This window comes from Onychostruthus taczanowskii, unplaced genomic scaffold (genome assembly GCF_017590055.1).
Source record: "Onychostruthus taczanowskii isolate IOZ18803 unplaced genomic scaffold, ASM1759005v1 scaffold5, whole genome shotgun sequence".
In the NCBI taxonomy this organism is placed as follows: Eukaryota; Metazoa; Chordata; class Aves; order Passeriformes; family Passeridae; genus Onychostruthus; species Onychostruthus taczanowskii.
The window spans coordinates 11,365,791-11,385,470 of NW_024502568.1; the positions used below are offsets into that span (position 1 = coordinate 11,365,791).

At 38.4% G+C, this 19,680-nt stretch overlaps 1 protein-coding gene across 1 annotated transcript in view; it reads left to right on the forward strand.

Moving 5' to 3' along the window:
- CASP7 (caspase 7) overlaps window positions 1–19,680 on the forward strand; it is a 21,590-nt gene continuing 1,910 nt past the window's right edge. Inside the window, exons 1-6 of the mRNA XM_041415915.1 lie at window positions 1–71; window positions 1,264–1,376; window positions 16,074–16,231; window positions 17,089–17,217; window positions 17,698–17,873; window positions 19,266–19,404. Of these exons, the coding sequence (XP_041271849.1) occupies window positions 1,264–1,376; window positions 16,074–16,231; window positions 17,089–17,217; window positions 17,698–17,873; window positions 19,266–19,404 (715 nt within the window). The 5' untranslated portion in view covers window positions 1–71. The remainder of the gene's footprint in view (window positions 72–1,263; window positions 1,377–16,073; window positions 16,232–17,088; window positions 17,218–17,697; window positions 17,874–19,265; window positions 19,405–19,680) is intronic.

Sequence of the window (19,680 nt, forward strand, 5' to 3'; positions counted from 1 at the left end):
CCTGCTTCTTTCGCTTTAAGTTTCCCTTTAAGTTTCGCTTTCGCTCCCGCGCGGCCGGACCCAGCAGCAAGGCAAGCCCCGGGCCCTTCGCAGCCCTTCCCCTGCCCCTGCCTCCCCCGGGCCCGCTGCCCGGCCCCTGCCCTGCTTTCCTGCCCTGCTCTCCTGCCCGCGGTTCCCGTTCCTTGCTGCTTTCCTGTGCCCGGGCAGCCCCCGCGGCCTGCGCGCTCTGCTTGCTCTGTGTGTCTGTGTGTGTGTCTGTGCGTCTGTGTGTGTCTGTGTGTGTCTGTGTTTCCCAAAGCCGAGGCTGGACCTGGCTTTGGGAGCTGCTCTTACTCTCGGGGAGCTCCCAAACCTCTGCCAGTGCTGCTCCCTGGCCGGGTGGTGCAGCCATGGAGCCGCTGGTGCGCCTCTGAGCTGCTGCTGCGGTGGTTTTCGATGTAAGCGTGTCTGCTCTTCGCAGTAAATGGGTGATAGAAGCAAATATAATCTGCCTAACTATGGGGAAGGGGCAGGAATCACTGCTGGTTTCCTGGTGGAAGTCTGGAGGCCGAGACAGATGTTTCAGTGCGTCCCACCCCGAGGGGAGGTCCTGCGTGTGCCCTGCGCTTCTCTCCGCTGAGCTGGCACAGGTCGCTCTGCTGTGGTTTCCCTATTGCTCGGTGGTGAAATTAAAACCACCCATAGGAAACACACAGGACTCTTGCACTTACACACATCTGACTATGTATATGCAAGTGAAAACACAGGAGCCCTGCTTTCATCCCAACCTGCTTCTTTCCAGACCATGGGGAGCCATCTGGGAACTGCTTCTGTGATGGGGACAGCTCCCTTGGGCACATGGCAGGGTACTTGGGACTACCCTGTGTAGGCCAGGTGTTGGACTTCGATGATCCCAGGGGTCCCTTGCAACTCAGAATATTCTGCTTCTATTTTATGATTGTGTTCTATGATTCTGTGATCTTTCACCATAGAATTATTTTTGATTTTGTTGTAATCTGCTTTTTTGAGAGTGATGTTAGATGAGTTCCTTTTGGTAACTGGCACAAGAAGATAGAGATGGCTGAACACGTGCAATGCCACAGCAATTCAGGACCAGAAATCTGTAGCCACTCTTTCCTGAGGAAGAAGTATGCAATGAAACTGACTAAAACCCTCAAATGTATCTTCTATAAACCAGACCATAAATAATCTGGTTCTCAGAAGTATTTCTAAAATGTCAGTGCTCACTGAGGGACACTTACATTCTTGTACTTTCATTTGCAGATGTCAGAGGATCAGCATGATGATCTCCCTGCTGGAGAGGGAGATGATGAAGATGGCTGTGATGTAATTGATGCAAGGCCAGACAGAAGCAGCAGGTTCTCACTTTTTGGAAAGTAAGTTCCTACTTGTACTCCTGTTCTTCTTCTTGTATCAGCTGCCATGGTACCCTTTTAATCAAAGAAACATAAAAAGGCTTGATTTGGTGTTCAGTTTGGAATGTCTACAATGTTATTGGTGGTCTGCATAGAAAGGTGGTTTATGTTGTATGAATTTGATGTATCTTGTCTGTACCTTAAAACATTTCTTTGTAATATCCCCTGTAGGGAAACCTATAATATCTCCCATAAGTTTTATTTGGCAGCTAAGAGACCACCAAGTTCATTTAGCATCAATTACAGTCGCACATCTTAAACATTGACCTTTGGTGGAGCTGGGAATTGAATATGCCATTAATTATCTATTTTACTGCACTCAGCTCAGCTAATCTCCAGCATCACTGGAATCCCCTGCTGACTGTCTAAGTTACTTTAAAGCCTGGATGTGCCATCTAGGTTGTAGCACAAAGAAGCCTCACCAAGTCTAGAGATGTAACCCCTTACAGAACACATTAAAAGCCTTTCATTTTAAAGCATAGTAGTCTCACTGAAGCATAAGCTTACTTTCATTAAAGCAGTGGGAAGCAAGAACTATTTACTGCTCATCTGTACTCCTGAAAACACTGGATAAATGTGATTAGAATTGCAAAAGATGAAAAATGAACATGCAAAGTGTATAAATACTGTTGAATGTCAGCAAATGGCTACTTCACATTGGATTTAGTGAGATTTTGCAAGAGATATTTGATACAAAGTCTAATGCATTTACAGAGAGGTTTCGATTTTTTTTACTATTGGAAATTTACATTAAAGTGAGCAATGTAATTCAGAGAGTACATGGCTAATATACTTTTATTTCTGCTGTTTATTCTGTGAGTTTAATAGGGATAACAAATTTGTGAGAGAAGTGAAGATGCTTTAGTCTTAGAAGACTTTTGATGTGCTGTTAAGCAAATCACTGTACTTTGTCTCATTTTATCATTCCTCAAATATGTTTCATGATGCATATGTGTATTATTAATTTTAACAAATAGACAAATGTAACATTTGTTTCTAAATCTTGTCAAATATTTTTTCAAAGGTTTCTTTCCAACTTTATAAAATGTGTGGTTTGATATTTAATTTGGTCTTCTTTATAAGAGGTGATATGTTAATACTATTACTAAATTGTGCAACTCAAAGTTAATAATTGCCAAAGAAAAGGCAATAATCAGCATTTCTATGACTTTTTCAATAAGAAATTTTTCAAATAATTTGGCTATTCATCAGTTTGAGGCATTCATCTTTTGGGAACTCCTTGAAGATGCAATTTGCAACATTTTTCTTCAGAAGTAAAGAATTACACAGATTAAGTATGATGCAGTTTAGAGAATTCAACTTAGATTTTGTAGGAAAAAAAAACTTCTGAGAAATCTAACAGAGTTTCTTGAAGAAAATAGTGATTTGTTAAAGAGGAATGAGGTGCTTGACAATTAAGGTATTTGTCTGTCTATGTCCTACAGAAACTAAAAGTCCTTGGTCTGAAGGAAGGTAGGGGAGGAATGTGAGAGGATAAAGGCAAATGGGATCTGATCTGAACTATGATTGTGATAAAGGAGAAAGTGAAGGGAGAATGATCACCCTTTGTGCCTCACAGGGAATCTAGGGTACATCCAATGAAAAGTTCATGCAGTAGGTTTAAAAGAAGTGTTAAGATGTAATTTTAACATGGTACAGAATGTCACTGTACCCAGGGGATATGCAGATGTCAAGATTTTAGGTAAATTCAGAAGAGATTAAATGTATGTGTGGAAGAAAATTCCAGATGTTAAAATCTTTGGTGAAGATGTTCCTCAGTCACAACTCTGTGAGAATATATTCTGTATCCAGTTTCTTTTGTTTGCTTTCTTCAGACTCACTCCTAGTCAGTACCAGGTACCAGGCTAGACGTACTTGTACTTGAACCAGTGGGGCTCTCTGTCTTGATTGCCAAAGCTTCATTTTGGCAGCATGAAGAAATCTTAAATAAGGTGTCCAGAAAGCTTTGGAATGACTATGATTTTATTGTCCCTTTTTATTTGTTTTTATCCACCCAGTCTTTTACCAGTTGTGCAGTTCTCTCAATTAAATTCTTCACTGCATTTCATGTACTATTGCTTAGCATAAGTGAGTTCAGTGGGAAAGCAAGTAACTTGTGATGTTACATAAGCACGTTAATTTTAATTTGAGAGAGCAGAGCAGTGAGAAGCCACATTCAAAGCTGTGCAGAAAGACCAGCTGTTTCCAGTAGCTTCACAGCTCCAATTTGCCACTCTGGCTGTGACTGGAGATCTGCCTTGTCGCAGCAGTAACTAGAAATAAATTAAAACCTTACTCACTACAGATATTTCTCTGTGAGAAGTCTGTGAGGCTGCTGCACCAAGGAGCCCACAAGGCTCAGAACAAGCCAGGATGGGCAGATTCTTTTGACACCTCAACTTAGGGGAATTACCTTCTACATATTTCCTTCTCTTTAGAAAAGTGCTAATACTTAGCTAATGTTGGTGAGAAAAACTGTGCAGTGGGGAAAAGAGTTGGAAGAAATTTTGGATTAAATATGCCAGCCGGGTTTTTATTTAGCCACTAGATGGCAGGAGGGGATTAATTTTGTGTACTGCGAAAAGAGCTAAAAATCGGCTGTGCTGTAGTTGAGCAAAAAGTTATGTTCCAGAAAGCAAATGGTGCACAGGCACATTTTTGGTGCACAGCCTTGCACATTCTGGCAGGGCTGTGCACCAAAAAAAGTTTAAAACCTGTTTAAAAAAAAGATTCAACTAAGGATTTCAAATGCATATTTTATTTTTTTAGCTAACTAATAGACTTTTTCCCACACGAGTTTGGGGTTTTTTACTATGCTATGTGTGCTCCTTTGACACTTTCAAGGCTTTAAATATAGTCTTGCTTCTCTGCAGGAAGATTTAATAACTTCATTTGGTATCTTTTGATTTTTATGATTGATAGCAGCAAATGCATTTTAGCATCCAGGAAAGCTAATGGAACATGAAATGGAATAAAATTGCAGTTGCACTGTGTTAAGTAGAGCTAAGATTTCTCTTAATCCTAATTAAAGTTGGGTTTTTTTTGTTTTTTTTTAAAGCTGCATCCAGAAATTCCCAAGGCTTGGTAGACTTGCATTTGCACTGTTGAAAATCCTGACTGCTCGTGAGCTTCAGTGCAGAAGAGTTTTGTTATTAGTAGTATCTAGGTAGCAGTTTTATCCTAATTTAATTGTACAGAACCATTTGTCATCTGGTTACTTTTATCTGCTCCAGCCCTACTGTCTTCTTTTACAGTCAATATTCCCCTTCTCATCTGGAAACAGAAAAAACAGATATCTACTAAAAAATCTTTACAAATACTTACTTACAAATGAAAGTGTGTGATTCTATAGTGCCCTCAATGCAGACACATTAAATGGGTTGTAAGAAAACCCCACTGAGAAATTTCAGAGGTTTTGTGGTGCATGTAGTCACCAAGAATATTTTAGCTGTTTAACACTGCAAATCCTAAATATCTGTCAGATATTTATTTCTGTCAAGTCACACCACTTTAAACTTTGAGACTTTTGAGTAATTTGAAAGTTTCCTGGAAATGCCAGTGTGCCTCTCACCTTCTGTAGTTCAATGGTTGGTTATATTGTTAAGATATCTACCACATTTGTAAATTAGTATTTAGATGAAAACGTTGCATGGATATTACCTTTTCTTTCCATGTGTACAGTGTTTATTTGGGTTGTAGGACATCAAAGTGGGGAAACAAAGATGTTACCCTAGGCTGTCTCTTTTAACTTCATGACCCTTGTCTCAGTACAGCCATATTTCTCAACACCAATAACCTTGTCCTTCAGAGAATAAATACTCATTTTTGAGATTCATCCTCAGCTGAACCTCAGGTCTGGAGTTGTAACAGGTGTAGAAAGTTGTCTTTGTTTCTAAGCTTTTATGTTGTTCCTCTGTCTTTTGGGATCTATTTTCCATCCACTTTTCACAGTATCACATTCATTCTGAATTGGAAGGGACCCACAAGGATCACCAAGTCCAGCCCATAAATGCCTGTATGGGGAATACCAACAGTTTATTTTTATATTGATTTGTAAAAGAAGCTGCTTTTCAGGTAGAACTTTTATGGAGAACAGTTTCACACTGATGCAGATGCATATGTTCTCCAGAGTTGTCTGTTCTGTTACACATTTTTCTGTGTCACAATATAATAGACCTTTCAAAATAAATATTGCTAAGAAAAGTATCTCTTTTATCCTTAGATAGACTAAAAATAGCAAGCTACTTTAAAGCAACTAACAGCTGATGAATCATTATCTGAAGTTATGTTCCGGGCTGCAGCTCAGATGTCTGAGCTGACCTCCTGTTTCAGCCTCATGTTCCCTTAATGCTTCTGAGGAAGTCACTGTGTGCCTTAGTTTGTCCTGTAAATGGGTGATGATCTTTCCTTTTACTGCCACAGCTCCAAAATCTATCACAGTATAATTTTAATTTTCGTTGGAGTTTGCTTGTTCTGCTTAGCACAAGGCAAATACCAATTGTTTATGTTCACCTGAAAGCATCAAACATGAAATTTCAGAAGTAATTTATAGTCTGGAAAAGTTCCTACAAAGACAATTAAGAGGTTGTAACAAGAAACAACAGGGATATTTCATATTTATTACTCTTTTTTAAGTCGGGGGTTGTTTTGGTTTTGTTTTGTTCGTTTGTTTGGGGTTTTGGTGAGGGTTTTTTTGTGTACATATGTGTGTGTGTGTGTCTGTGTTTTGGGGTTTTTGTTGTTGTTGTTTTGTTAAAGCAATTTTTGTTAGATCTGGAACTCAGCTTCTGGAGAGCACTGCAGGAGTATTTAACAATGGGTGGAAACTGTGGCCAGTGCTTGTGCTTTCCCTTGGATGCTTACTGCATTTACCTCCCAGGAAAAGCCCATGTATCTTGAAATAGTATTTAGTCTGTATTACAAGAACTCATTGATTCACAGTCAATATTTGTTTCCAGTCTCCTTAGAGCCTTTTTAATGTGAAGTACAGCAAACACTGGGTTATCCAGGAACTGTAGCTGAAGTAATCACAGTCAAGTATCCTAATTACTTTTTGTAATTAGTGTAGTAATTTATTTCCTTTATTGTAACAAACTCTGGGCTGTATCATACAGAATTTGGAGGACAGCTATTTTGTAGCATCACGTTTAAGCTTTCAGAGCAATCCAAACAAATTTAAGCCAAATTTATAATAAACTGTGTTTGAGGGTAAATGTGTAGGAAGTAGTTGTATTAGTTAAAGCATAGAGAGGCTTTGTAAACTATGCATGTTAATTTGCATTATTTTGCTAGAAACATTCATTTTATAAATGTTGTGGATCAGGTTTTGACAGAAGGGACATAACACAAAGTGAAGTATGCCATCCCACCTCCACCTCAACGTCTATTTTCCCTTACTCTTACACAGGAGCAGAGGTAGAATGAGTGTTTTCTGCTTGTCAGCAAGGGTGGCTCGGGCTGCATGACCTCAGCTGGCAGGGTGGTGGCTGGGGGGGTTTGAATGGCCCCACAGAGCAGAACAGTCCAGCGTGACCCACTGCTGACACAGGCGAACGCCGGGCCTGAGCTCGCAGAGCATCCTGCTCTCTCTGCAATGCAGCCCGAGCATGGTGGGCTCCTAGCACTGCCAGACAACGCCAGACTTGCTCCTGAGGACAGGCTGAAGCTGTTTTCAGATGCAGTGTGGAGTACCATTTGATGATGAGCCAAGGTACTGTGGAATGTTATTCAGATCCTTCCTTCTCTGCCACCTGTTTGGAAAAATCATGAGTTTATACCCTAAAACTGTTCAGTTTAGCTAATCCTAGCTCCATTGGCATTTTGCAATTGCTAATCCTTGCTAGAGTGTTCTCTGAGCATTAGTGTTTGGAGGGCTTGCTTTTTTTTGAGTCATTTTCCAAGCAATGCCTATGTACCTGTTAATTTCTCTTAGTACTATGAAAGGCAGAAGAAGCTTCATCTTTTTTTGCATATAATTGTCAGTTGCCTATGTACATTATAGTGCCTAGGGTATGATCATGCAAGATTTCAGTTTCCAGAACACCCATGGAAGGTATGGATGTGCAGGTTTTCTAGAAAGGAGCAGAAAGCCTTTCAGCAAGTAAAATTCTTTATTTGTAAAAATTTACATTTTGAATGTTTTTTGGCTATTATGTTGCATACAATATTGTGAGACCTGATTGGCAGATAAAATGCAGCTAATTGAGAAGCTGAATCTCAATTACAAAGTGATGATTGAGAGTTTAGAACTCCATTTTGCAGTCATCACATCACAAAATTGTCAAGTGGGTTGTAAGTGATCCCTAAAATATTAAGTGCACAAAACTAGGGCACTGCTACCTGTTTCTTTTCTTTTTCCTTTTGTCTTTTTTGAACTGTTGTGAAATGTGAACAATATTTGATCTGTCTGTTGAAACTTCTTGTCCAAAGTGCAGCTGGCTTAGTCCCAATGCACTTGGTCTGCTTCATTTGTATATAATAAATTAAATTGCAGTTGTGGTTTTGATTTGAATTAGTTAAGGCCATCACTAACACATACTTTAAAAGACAGGAAGGCATATTTAGATTAACTATCAGAGCTTCAAAAAACGTTTACAAATTGTGCCAGAAGTTGTAGTCTGAGGCTTGTTCTTTCAAACAGCTCAACTCTTTCATTATACTGTGAGTTGTCTTGCACTGAGTTTCTCAGTTTTCCAGGTTTTTAGAGAAGATTCTCTCTCCTAATTGGAGATTAATCTGAAACTAAAATGGAACAAAAAAGCTACAAGAGTAGCTTAGGGTCTGAAAAATGTCTTATAATGAGGTATTGAAAATGTATTCAGTGTTTCAGTTGATGTTAAATAGTCATACAGACACTAGCATTGCTCTCTCTTCAGGGAAACTGATGTGTAGTAATCAGAGTTAGGAATTTGTTTCTGGACTGAGATCCACTATAAACCTCCATAGTGAAGGTTTACAATAAGAATGTAAATAATAACTTTACAGTAAGAATGGTTTGTTCCATGCATTTTCTTTCCAGGAGGCACCTGTCAGTAAGCTAACCCACACACTCTAGACATAAACATTGCACAGATGGACAAAATACGAGTTTTAAAAGTATTCTAGTTTAAAACCATTACTGGATAGAGTCCCAGAGTGGGTCAGGTTGGAAGGGACCACAGTGGCTCCTCTGGTCCAAGCCCCCTGCTCGAGCAGGGGCATCCCAGAGCACAGGGTCCAGGATTGCCCCTGAGACTGGCTCAGTTGGTTGGAACATGGGGCATCAGTTTTTGTACTATCCTCCTCCTGGAAGGAAGCCACATGATCTGCAATTGCTTTATGAAATCTGTTTGTTTAGACTTCATTTTGTGATGGAAGAACTGAGACCAAGAAATACGGAGTTTTTTTCCCAAAGTGATTCCACAGCAGAAGCACAACTGATTTTGGTTTGTTTAATACCTTTCATCAAGTTAATTGGGCAAAGCACAGCTAGCATATGGTCTTAATAAATATACTTTATTCTGTGTTGTACTCTCGGATGTGATATTAAGAAATTTAGGAAAATGCCAGGATTTCTCTAAATAAATGGAAGCAGTTCATATTGCAGATTTTCTGTGAAATCTGTTACAGTACTCTTTCATGTGCCATATCAAGAACAAAACTATGTTTTTATTATAACATTGGTTTTTTGGATGAATGAACTCAGTCAGTCCTGTCTTGGAAAGAATTTTTTTAATGATAGCTTAGGTCCTTTCCAGCTCTAGTATTATCTTGATAAGTTAAAGGAAATAATCACATTGTTTACCTAACTCTTTCTTTTGATACTGCTACAGCAATATTTTCTGTTCAAAATTACTGTGTTTACCATTATTTGAAGGGCCTGTGACGTGAGTTTCCAGGTGAAGAGGTACTGTCCAGTAGGTTCCTAACTTCAGGTTCATTCAGAGAAAAGGCTTTGCCTCTGCTGGCTTTCAAACTGGCTTTGTTTTGTCAGCTGGCAATCTGATTCCAAAGAAGCCCTAAAGAACTCATGAACTAATTGGCAGTTCAAAAAGATACTGAAGGCTGATTAATTCCTATGGCCCTGTCCTTGAGAACATTTACAGTCATTATTTTATTGCCTGAGCAGTGCTGTTGCTCCCAGGAGGAAAGTGGAGTGTGTTTGTTGGGGCTCTGGTGTTCCAGGAGGCACACTGGCCATTTCCCTTTATTCCACTCATTCCCAAAAATGACTTTCAAATTTTAGACATTTCAGCAAAGCAATATATAAATAGGCAAGGGCAGCACAGACTTCATATATCATCAATAAATATGAACTTCAGACTCCCATGTTATAAGCTTAGCATGGTTTACTGAAATTTTGAATTTCTTTAACAGATGAAACAAGATCCTGACAGGGAACAGAAATCTAGGAACACTGGGGTTTTGTGTGTGGTATTGTGTTGTTTATGTTTGCTATTCTAAGTTGCAGCTGTCAGTTTTCATGCCTTTTGTGTAAGACATCTGTGAGCCATGGTTAGCAATGTAGATGACATTATGTTTAAATGCTTTTTAGGGAACTTCTGTGTGCAGTTTTGTAGGATTCCTTTTATTCTCTCTGCTAAATGAAGACTTTCTATTGTGTGGAAAATATCCTGACTTTAATATTAGAAATTTTTTCTCAATTTTCCTTTGACATCTATCTGGAATATATTTTAAAATAGCTGTCTAAAGACTGGTGATTTTTGTTGGTGCTCATCTATCAAAGTCAGCAGTCCTTTGCTAACATTTGCTAACAGGGAAATTGAAAGTATGCAAGGCTTACTTGACCTTCCTCCTATACAGTTAGTATTGCCCCTTTTTCCTCAGGAGACTTCTGTTTCAGCTATTAGACTTTTTCCTTCAGTTTCTGTCATGGCACATAATTTGCAAGCCTGAGTATGCACTTTCAAATGCACTGTAATACAGTTTTGGTATTTGGTCTAGACCTTGTGGTTTAGTCTTTATCCCATGTAATTTTTGCTTTCTGATTTTTAACAGAAAAGGAATAGTCATTTTTATGAAAGACAATTCAAGTAGTGATGCACTGTTCTTGTCCAGAAATGTTGCTGTTCTGCCAACCTGATGCAACATTAATGGAAAAAGGCAACAGGATAATCTGTTATTTGCATGAAGTTCTAAATCTGTGTGACACTACCAAAACAGATCTGACAAGGAACAAAAGTGTGGCTTAGAGAATTTAAGATACAAAAAGATCTAGTCAGGTTTAACAAGTGTCATTTGCTTGATATTGCCAACAGGGTTCAAAATTAAAAAAAAATTCAAATTGGGGAGAGTGTACAGTAATTAGAGGTTTATTAAATACAGTGAAATTAGATGGAATTAAGGTATTAAAGCTGGTAGTTTGAAGAGAAGTTTATTTAGAAGTAAGAGATCTTAATGTGTGATCATCAGAAAGCATCAGAAGTATGAATTATGGAGCCCAGATCAGACCAGTAATTATTGAGACTAAGGTAGAAATATAGGACAAAATATTGAACCTTGTTTTGGCTAATTTATAAATTCTGTTTCCTGTTCTGTGTGTGTTTGTTTGTTTGTTTGTTTTAATGAATAAATCTAAATTGATCTCCAGCACACTCATTTTTACTGCACATAGCTTAGTGATGCCTTGTGAATTCAAACACAATTTTATTTGCATTTCATTGTTTTCTGTCTATTCTTTCACTCTCTTTTTAAGTGAATAAGTCCAGTCCAGGATTTTTCCCCAGGAGAGCAAACAGCATTTGTGATGAGCAGTAGTCACAAACATAATTTATATTGTACATGCAACAATGGAGGGAGAGTGGGAGTTTTTAAGCAGAAAGGGCAACATAAACTGCATAAAAATAAATCAGCAATAGGCTATGTGAGTTTCTCAAGAGGCCTTAGGACTAATGCATTGTCCCATGCATTCCACAATATTGTAACTTAATGGGAAATTTATTCAAATGAGGCCTGTATAGAGTCCCCAAAAAGTCCTAAGGGAAGCATCTCAGTTGTTTGTAATAGATTAAAGAGCATTGCAGTTTAAGACACCTTGTTCCCACAGCACTTAAGGGTATGAAAGTTCTGGTGGGTGTCAGTGGATTACCTGAGAATGTTTGTACTGTTCACTGCTCTAATCCTGCCCAGACCCAACAGAAAGGCTGAGAAATGTGACAGAAACTAGAATAAAACTATTCACCAATGCCAAGAAAGCATTTGGACTCCAGGTGTCCTGAAGTGATGTTTTGCAAAGACAACATGTTTTCAAGGGCAATTTTTTTTTTTATCTGAAACATGTTATCAGTTATTCAAAAATTATATTACACATTGTATAAAAGAAGGAAGCCAGAGTAAAACTGTCAATGTTTTGAGATATTCCTTATCAAGGAAAGGCAAAGTTTACTGCATAGAGCAGAGTAAGACACAGTTCTCTCTTTTTGTGGGTTTACTTCAAATAGAAATGAATGGAATCAGTGTGGCTTTTTCCATCCAACTCTGAATGTCAGCTCCCTTAAATTAAATAGTGTAGAATTGTAGATTTTTTTAAATCTGCTTACATTTTTCAGTACAGCAACAAAAGGCCCTGATTTTCTTGGGAGAGAAGGGGACTACAGCTTTCTTTAAAACCTAGATATCCTTCTGTAATACCATTTATTTTGAACACTCCCTGGAAGAGAACAGTCATTTAAATAGCCAGGCAGAGGAGGAGATGAATACTAGATGAATAAAGACAATGCTCAAGGAAGCCTTTGTCCTGCACATGGATTCTTAATATGTTGGTATGTCACACTAATGTGTGGTAGCAGCAGGAATGGAGGAAGGTGCCACTAGAAAGGAAGTCAAAGGAGAGAAAATCACAGCTGCTAAGAGACACTGCTTTATTTTTTCTAAATAATCTTTAGGTATAGTTAAATGTTGTTGGTGATGTTTTTATCCTTAAATCTTGAACCATGTTGAAACAATAATTTATTCCAAGTATGAGAGAAAAGAAGGTTTGTTGTGATAGGTGCCAGTCCTTTAGATGATCAAGTCCACTACTTGTGCAAGTGAGATGTCTCCATTGACTTTGGCAGAATTTTAGCCACTTATGCTGATTAAAAACTTTACTACTATTTAAAAGTTCAGTAACAAAATGATAAATAGAATAGATAACTTTAGTTTTATGTTTGAAAAGTGGGAAGTTGGTAATAATGATTTTCTCAGGGTTGATGCTGACTGAGTCTAGACTTGATGAAGTCACATTCCCAAATATGCAGTTGGCAAGCCTGAGACCTGGATTTAGGGACACGGTGAGGGTGAAAATGTGCAAGCTATATGAGAGTGCCAGAGTGGAGTTTCAGTTTTTCTGAACTTTTGACCAAAGGGAGGAAACTTGAAATACCTGACAGCAATAATGGGGAGAATATTTCTGTATAAGGGAAGGATTAGTGACCACTAATGGAGTGAGGAATAATGGTACAGCTGTAATTAAGACCTGAAGAATGAGTAAACAGTCATGAAATTCAACTTTCTGTTTAGTCCAGGCAGGTTTGAATCCCAAAAGAGGGAAATTAAAGACACTAGATGTCAGAGAAGCAGAAGGAAATCAAGCAGAGGACACATAGTTTAAAACATTTTATAAAAGCATATAACTAATCTGTGGAAATCCTTTTGGAAAATACAGTAATTAGAAAGCTTAGTAAGAGCAGCAGTAAACATTTTACTAGCTGGTGTCCAGTTCAAAATACAGAAAAAAAGATTCAGGCTTCAGTCATAAGTCTGCCCATCATTGACAGAAGATTTCCTTTAAGGCCTGATTATTACTTATTTGTAACTTTATTAGTTATCATTACAAGGTCTGATTTAGCTTGTTGAATCTGAAATGTTGGACATTATACTGTCAGAGTAGCCAGTCAGGCAGTTCCCATATTGTGCTATGTTGGCACAGGAGCCAGAATCTTGTCTGGACTGCAGATCCAGGCTGAGTATAATCCACAGCCTTTGCTCCCTTATTTATTCAGTTTGGACTGATGCCAAAAGATTTCTGGAACTTTTTATTGTCTTCCAGTAAGGAAGTGATAGGCGTGACCATGCTGTGGGTTTTGGGTATCTCATTAACCTGTTCATCATGGGAGGAAGCCTTAGAGTAAAACCACAGTGTGGTGTGTGAAGGAACGGGGAAATGAGCTGCCCAGGCTTGGCTGTGGTGTTTGCCATTGACTGGCACAGAGCTTCTGGCTGCTCTTGGGAATTCCAGCAGCAGGAATTGCATCCCTCAAACTCACGAGGATTTCTGCATGAATGAGTGCAAACTGTTGAACTTGGGAGTAAAGTGGTTTCAGAGAAGTTGCGTGGCTACATTGCTGTGCCACTTAACCCTCGCTGCTGTTGACAGTGGGGCTTTTCGTGGGGTAACGTGGCTGCCTGATTTCTGGGCTGGAGTTTGGTCACTTCCAGCATTTTAGACAGTGCAAACATGATACTGCTCAAATGGTCCATCCCTGAGTGTTGACAGCTGTTCATGGGTTGGACATAAACAGAAATGTGTGTGCAATCCCCTGGAAAATATCCTGTTGTCTCTAACAGCCACTGTTGTTTAATTACTTTTTCAGGAAATCACTGAAGCCAGATAAATCCACAATCCCCTTGAAAATATCCTTGAAAATATATATGTTAGTGTCTCTAACAGCCACTGTTGTTTAATTACTTTTTCAGGAAATCACTGAAGCCAGATAAATCTGTAGAAACTGAACCTTCATGGAGCTGAGTGGTTATTTGTTGTTCTGAAATTTATTTTTCTCTCTTTCACAAAGAACTGCCTGGTGATGGAGGACCAGGGCAAATTTTAGCTTAAAATAAGAATCCAAAATCTCTTTGAAAGTCAAATGTAATATCAGCATCATACAGCTCTGAGTGATTCTTTAAAAAAAATTAGTTAAGAATTGGTTAAGACTTTTTCTTGAGGCAAAGCATATTTAATTATTGCTTCCAGAGCCCTCAAGAAGCATATGCAAGGAGAATATCCATATTTGCAATTTGTCAGAAAAAAACCCCTGTATTTCCAGACATAATCCTCAAGTAGATCCAGTTCAGTATCTTGTTTTTCAGTCTCTAAGGGAAGTCTAAAAGAGGACATGATATTAAGATGGTCACATGTAAAAAGAGTATAATGGAAGCCTGCCAGGTGCAGCTATTTAATTTGGCCCTTTAGAATAGAATGTGATGGCACTCAAAGATAAGAAGCTGTTTTGAAATTGAATTGCAGTACATTTATACATGATGAATCATTTAAAGAAGGTTTATTATAGATTCCTATTGGTCTTGTCCTTTAGTAATAAAAAAAGGACACTTAGAGCTAAAAGACAACCATTGTTAAATCAGGCAGGTAAGAAAATAGATTATCTAAACATTTAATCAGTTCATAGCAATCTCATGTCTACAGGTTATTATTGAACCAAATAAATTAATAATTCTTTAGGAAGATGGCAGGATGAGAATAGTGAAAGTACTTAAATTAATTGAGGTTATAGGAAAAAATTAATGCTGTTATAACCAAACTGTATTATACAGTTCTTTGTGCTGTGAAAGTAGTCTATATTTTCCTCTCAAACATCAGCAATAAATACTATTGGAAGCTGGATGCTGGAACAAATAAGAGAGGTGTCAATAACTTTTTCTGCCCTTTCCTGAGCATTGTTTTTAAGTGGGCTCCAAAAATTGCTTATAATTCTGGGATTGACTCAGACTCCTTATAGGCTCTTACTGGCTTCAGTTTTGCTTGAGGAAATCTTAACCACACCTGAAGCCACCTGCTTGGACCAAAAAGTCCACCTGTAAAAGCAAGTACTGCTGAGTTCCTCATGCTTGTGCATCAGGTGTGCATGCTGGCTGTAATTGATTTGATATTAATACTTTATTTAGATTAAATCTGTGAGTAAAATCTGTGCTATCCTTTGGCATCTCTTTCTAATACAGTGTAAGACTCCTGTACATAGCAAAAAGATCAGTACACAGTCATATAACCAGAGAAGATTTATAAATATAACCCATTAACACAATTATTATAATAGTTTGATTTGTTTTTTCTTAGGTTTTATTCTACAACGTTCAGGTATCAGTGATTACATTGAAATGTGCTTGGGTTTTTCATAGGTTCAGACTGCTGTTTGGCAGGCCAAATTAACACATGACTTGTTCACATCTATAACCTTTATCAGTAGAAACTACGTCCTTCTTAGTCTTAATCTGCACAAAATTTAGGGATGATGGTGATTCAGTAAACAATTCTCATCACACAGCTGGGTAAACTGCATATCTCCATGTTCCTGGAGTAGCTACTATGGGAAATCTGTCTGTTCTTACATTAATTACTTACAGTAAAAGTAAAATATGTCCAGTAACAGTTTGCAAAAGGTTGCTGTCAGCCTCACTTCATGTAGGCCATTTGTTTTATCTCTGGGTCAGGATCTGTGTCCTGCTGCTGGCTGCAGTTCACTCCAGAGTTATTTCACCTCAGAATCCATCTGTACACAATAATCACTTCATGAAAATCACAAGATCTTAATGCCTTGATCCAAAATGTAAATGAAGAAAACAAATATTGGAGAAGGAAAAACATGGGGCAGGGCTGCACGAGTGGTTTGAATTACGGTAAAGAGGCCGTGCATGTGACTGGTCACTAACAATAATTTCATTTAGTCCACTTAGAAAAAGGAAGAATGGAGAAGAAGAGCAGCCAAAGCCCTCTCCCAGTAATCAATACCGAATTGTTACACCCACATTCCAGTATAATATGGATTACAAGAAAGTTGGCAAATGTATTATTATAAACAACAAAAATTTTGAAGACAAAACAGGTAATATTCTTTCTTTGATGTTACTCATTACAGACCATAGAATTTTTACACTTTCTTTAATCAATAAGTATTCTAGTTTTAGGACATGGAATTTTGATGAATGTTTTTCTCTTTTTTGATAAATAGTTGTTCCTAAAACTTTTCCTGTTCTCCAACACCTGTGTTAGAGTGGCTCTTTTCAACATCTTTTCAGTATATGTCTCAAAGACCATGTCTCCTTGCTGTACCAACTTCAAACTCAACCTTTGTTCCAGAGCTTAAAACTACGTTGTTAAAATTTGAACTTTGGCATCTGCAACCCATGTTATAAATTCTCTGTCCCTGAGCTGCAGCTATGACCTACAAAAGCTAATAGCTGTAGGTGTGCTCTGTTCACACTCCTGCATTTAACCTTCCAGACCACATGTGGTTTCAAGGTAGACAAATACTTGTGCTACAATCAGGTTTGTAGGATTTTTCCTGTACGCTTGGCAAGCACAGTAAATTGTTTTCCCCAAAAGATTCTGTATCAGATCCTTTTACTGGGTATAATAGAGACACTTTTCATCAGGTTTTCCATGGGGTGCTTTGTGCCTGCATAACCAAAAGGAGATGGATCATCCTTAGAGCTCCTGTGTTGCAAGGTGCTGGGGGCACGCCAGCATTTTTCAGGATAAAATATGTGTTAACACTGAACATGGCCTTATTTTTGAAATCTCACAATTTGTTCTCAGTGCTGCTAGAGGATTGTTTTAAAAACATGTCACTGAGACATTGTTTAATTTTATCAATGATAAACTTAAACGTTTGCCTTTGAACACGTGAAACATTTTGAGTTGTGTAATGTGCAGTCAACCATGTTCTTTGTTTCCTGGCAGGAATGGGCACACGCAATGGCACTGACAAAGATGCTGGAGACCTTGCTAAGAGTTTTAAAAACTTGGGGTTTGAGGTTGATATACACCATGACCGAAGCCGTGATGATATGGAAAAATTACTGAAGAAAGGTGAAAATTCAGAATTGTAGAATAATTTAGAGGGGAACAGACCTTTGGAAGTCACTGAATCTACTCCCTGCTCACAGCGGGTTAAAGTAGAGCAGATTGCTTAGGCCCCACGCATACAATTTTATGTATTGAAGGATTTGTTTTCTGAATGGACTGGGCTTAATTCCCCACCTCATCCCCCAGCATCAGTTCAGAAATGCACAGTATTCTTGTGAAGCACTTGTCCTGTGTGTTAGGTGAAAAGCCTTCATATTACATAAGGAGTTCAGCCTGTTGATTCCAATGGGCTAAACTCAGAGTCAAGTGAAGGATGCATCCCTGTGCTCAAGGTACTCACCGCATTGTAAAAGATGATCCACTCCTTCTTATGCCTGACAGTAGGAGCCCAGTGTGTATTTACCCTCAGAAAAATGCATTTGCTAAATATCATTTCCATTTAAAACATGGCTTTTTTTTGACTCGGAAGTGTTTGCCTTGTAGCTGCTGAGGAGAACCACAGTGATGCTGCCTGTTTTGCCTGTATCCTCCTAAGCCATGGGGAAGAGGGGCTCATCTATGGCACAGATGGACCCATGGCTATCAAGAGTCTGACTGCACTGTTCAGAGGAGACAAGTGTAAAAGCCTTATAGGCAAACCCAAACTGTTTTTCATTCAGGTAATAGCCCTAAGGAAAATGAAGTGTCCTACTGCTGCAGCAGGGAAAACATGCTCTGTTGGTTGTCTGCCCTAGAAAGGCCCTGTAGCTTGACTTACTGAATGTTGCCGGAGGTTTGTGGAAAAAATGTGTTGAAAGAAGTTGTCTATGGGTAAAATTATTGTTTGTTTTTAGAAGATAATTTGTATACGAGATTCACGGGTGTAAAGAATATTATCATTGTCATTTTCTACATGGTTTTTCTTGGTAATATATGGACTTCAAAGCAGAAAGATAAACTCACTTTTGTACAAGACAGAGCTAAGGACAGTACATGATTTTCAATAGGAATAATACTGTCCAGGTCTCTTTGAATTAAGGCTTCCTCTACAAATTGCTGCTTAAAGAAACACTTTTCTTTCCCTCAGTAGCCTAAAAATTTATATTGCATTTTTAAATTAGCATGTAATTATTTGTACTAGTTAATACAATTATTAGTTAATGTATTAATTGTATTAGTTAAAACTTTTAAAGACAACTGTTTCAAACAGCATTAACTGACATATCATGGGTCTGAATTCTCTTTTTTAGATAATACACAGCATTATTTGCATATAAGAGTTGCAGCAGATGTGGTTTTCCCTAGGCTATCCCATCAATTAATCCTCATCCTCAAAGTGAAAACTGATTTAGACTCTTCATACCACTAAAGTGATGTTTCTCCTAATTACACTTTTGAAATGGTTACTTTATAGACTTTAAAATTATCTTAATAAAGACAATCAGCCCTGTCATATAAGCCAGGCAGACTTGTTTTTTCACAAGAGCTGTCAGTCAAAGCTACTGATCAAGAGCTGAAAATTACCCACCAGGACCATTGTCCCAGTGTGCCCTTTAGCTAAACTCATTATTAAGAGAAAATTAAGAATCAAAGAGATAAATGGAAAAGTATTAAAAATGCAGTATACTTGTAATGGGTGGTCAAACACTAGACCACATTGTCCACACTGTAGAGTCTCTGCCTGTAGAGTCCACTGCCAAGAAATTGTCCAGGAGTCAGCATTATGTAATAATTGGGTGCTGAGAATGACTCTAGACTGGTAAAATTAATCATGGTTTGAATAAACCAGTGCTGGCATGGCACTTGTTGACAAACAGCTTAGATGCACAGCCTCAACACCTTTGCCTTCCTCTGCTTACAAAATGTATATTTTTCAAAGGGTAAGCTAGTAACTTTATCACTGAACAATTAGTTATCCCCCAGAACTGTATCTCTGCTTTTAATACATGCAAAGTACTGCTTAGAATTAAAAAAAACATTAAAATCCGTTAAAAAACTGTGATGAATACTAATTGTTATAAAACCTTGTTTCTGCTTACTGGAAACATTCTATTGATGTTGTCTGCTTTCAGGCCTGCAGAGGCTCTGAATTTGATGAAGGTATACAAACTGACTCTGGACCTGCCAATGACACCCTGGAGACAGATGCCAACCCGAGATATAAAATCCCAGTGGAAGCAGATTTTCTGTTTGCTTATTCCACAGTGCCAGGTAAGGAAAAGAGGGTAAGATGGGGGTAGAAGCCTGAAAACTCACCATCCATACTGACTGAATTGGAGATGGATCCCCTGATGATAAATTGTGCACTGATGGACAAAGAACAAAGGTTTGGTGTACATTGGGTATCCCCCACTTCTGCACTGGCTGCAGAGGAAAAGGGAGATTTCAGATGGCAAAGGCAGTACTGTGTTCTGGGAATCCTGCCCTTCTGTGTCCTGGTGTGCTGAACGTGTGGTGAAGGCAGGAGGAGGAGTAGTTTCAGCACAA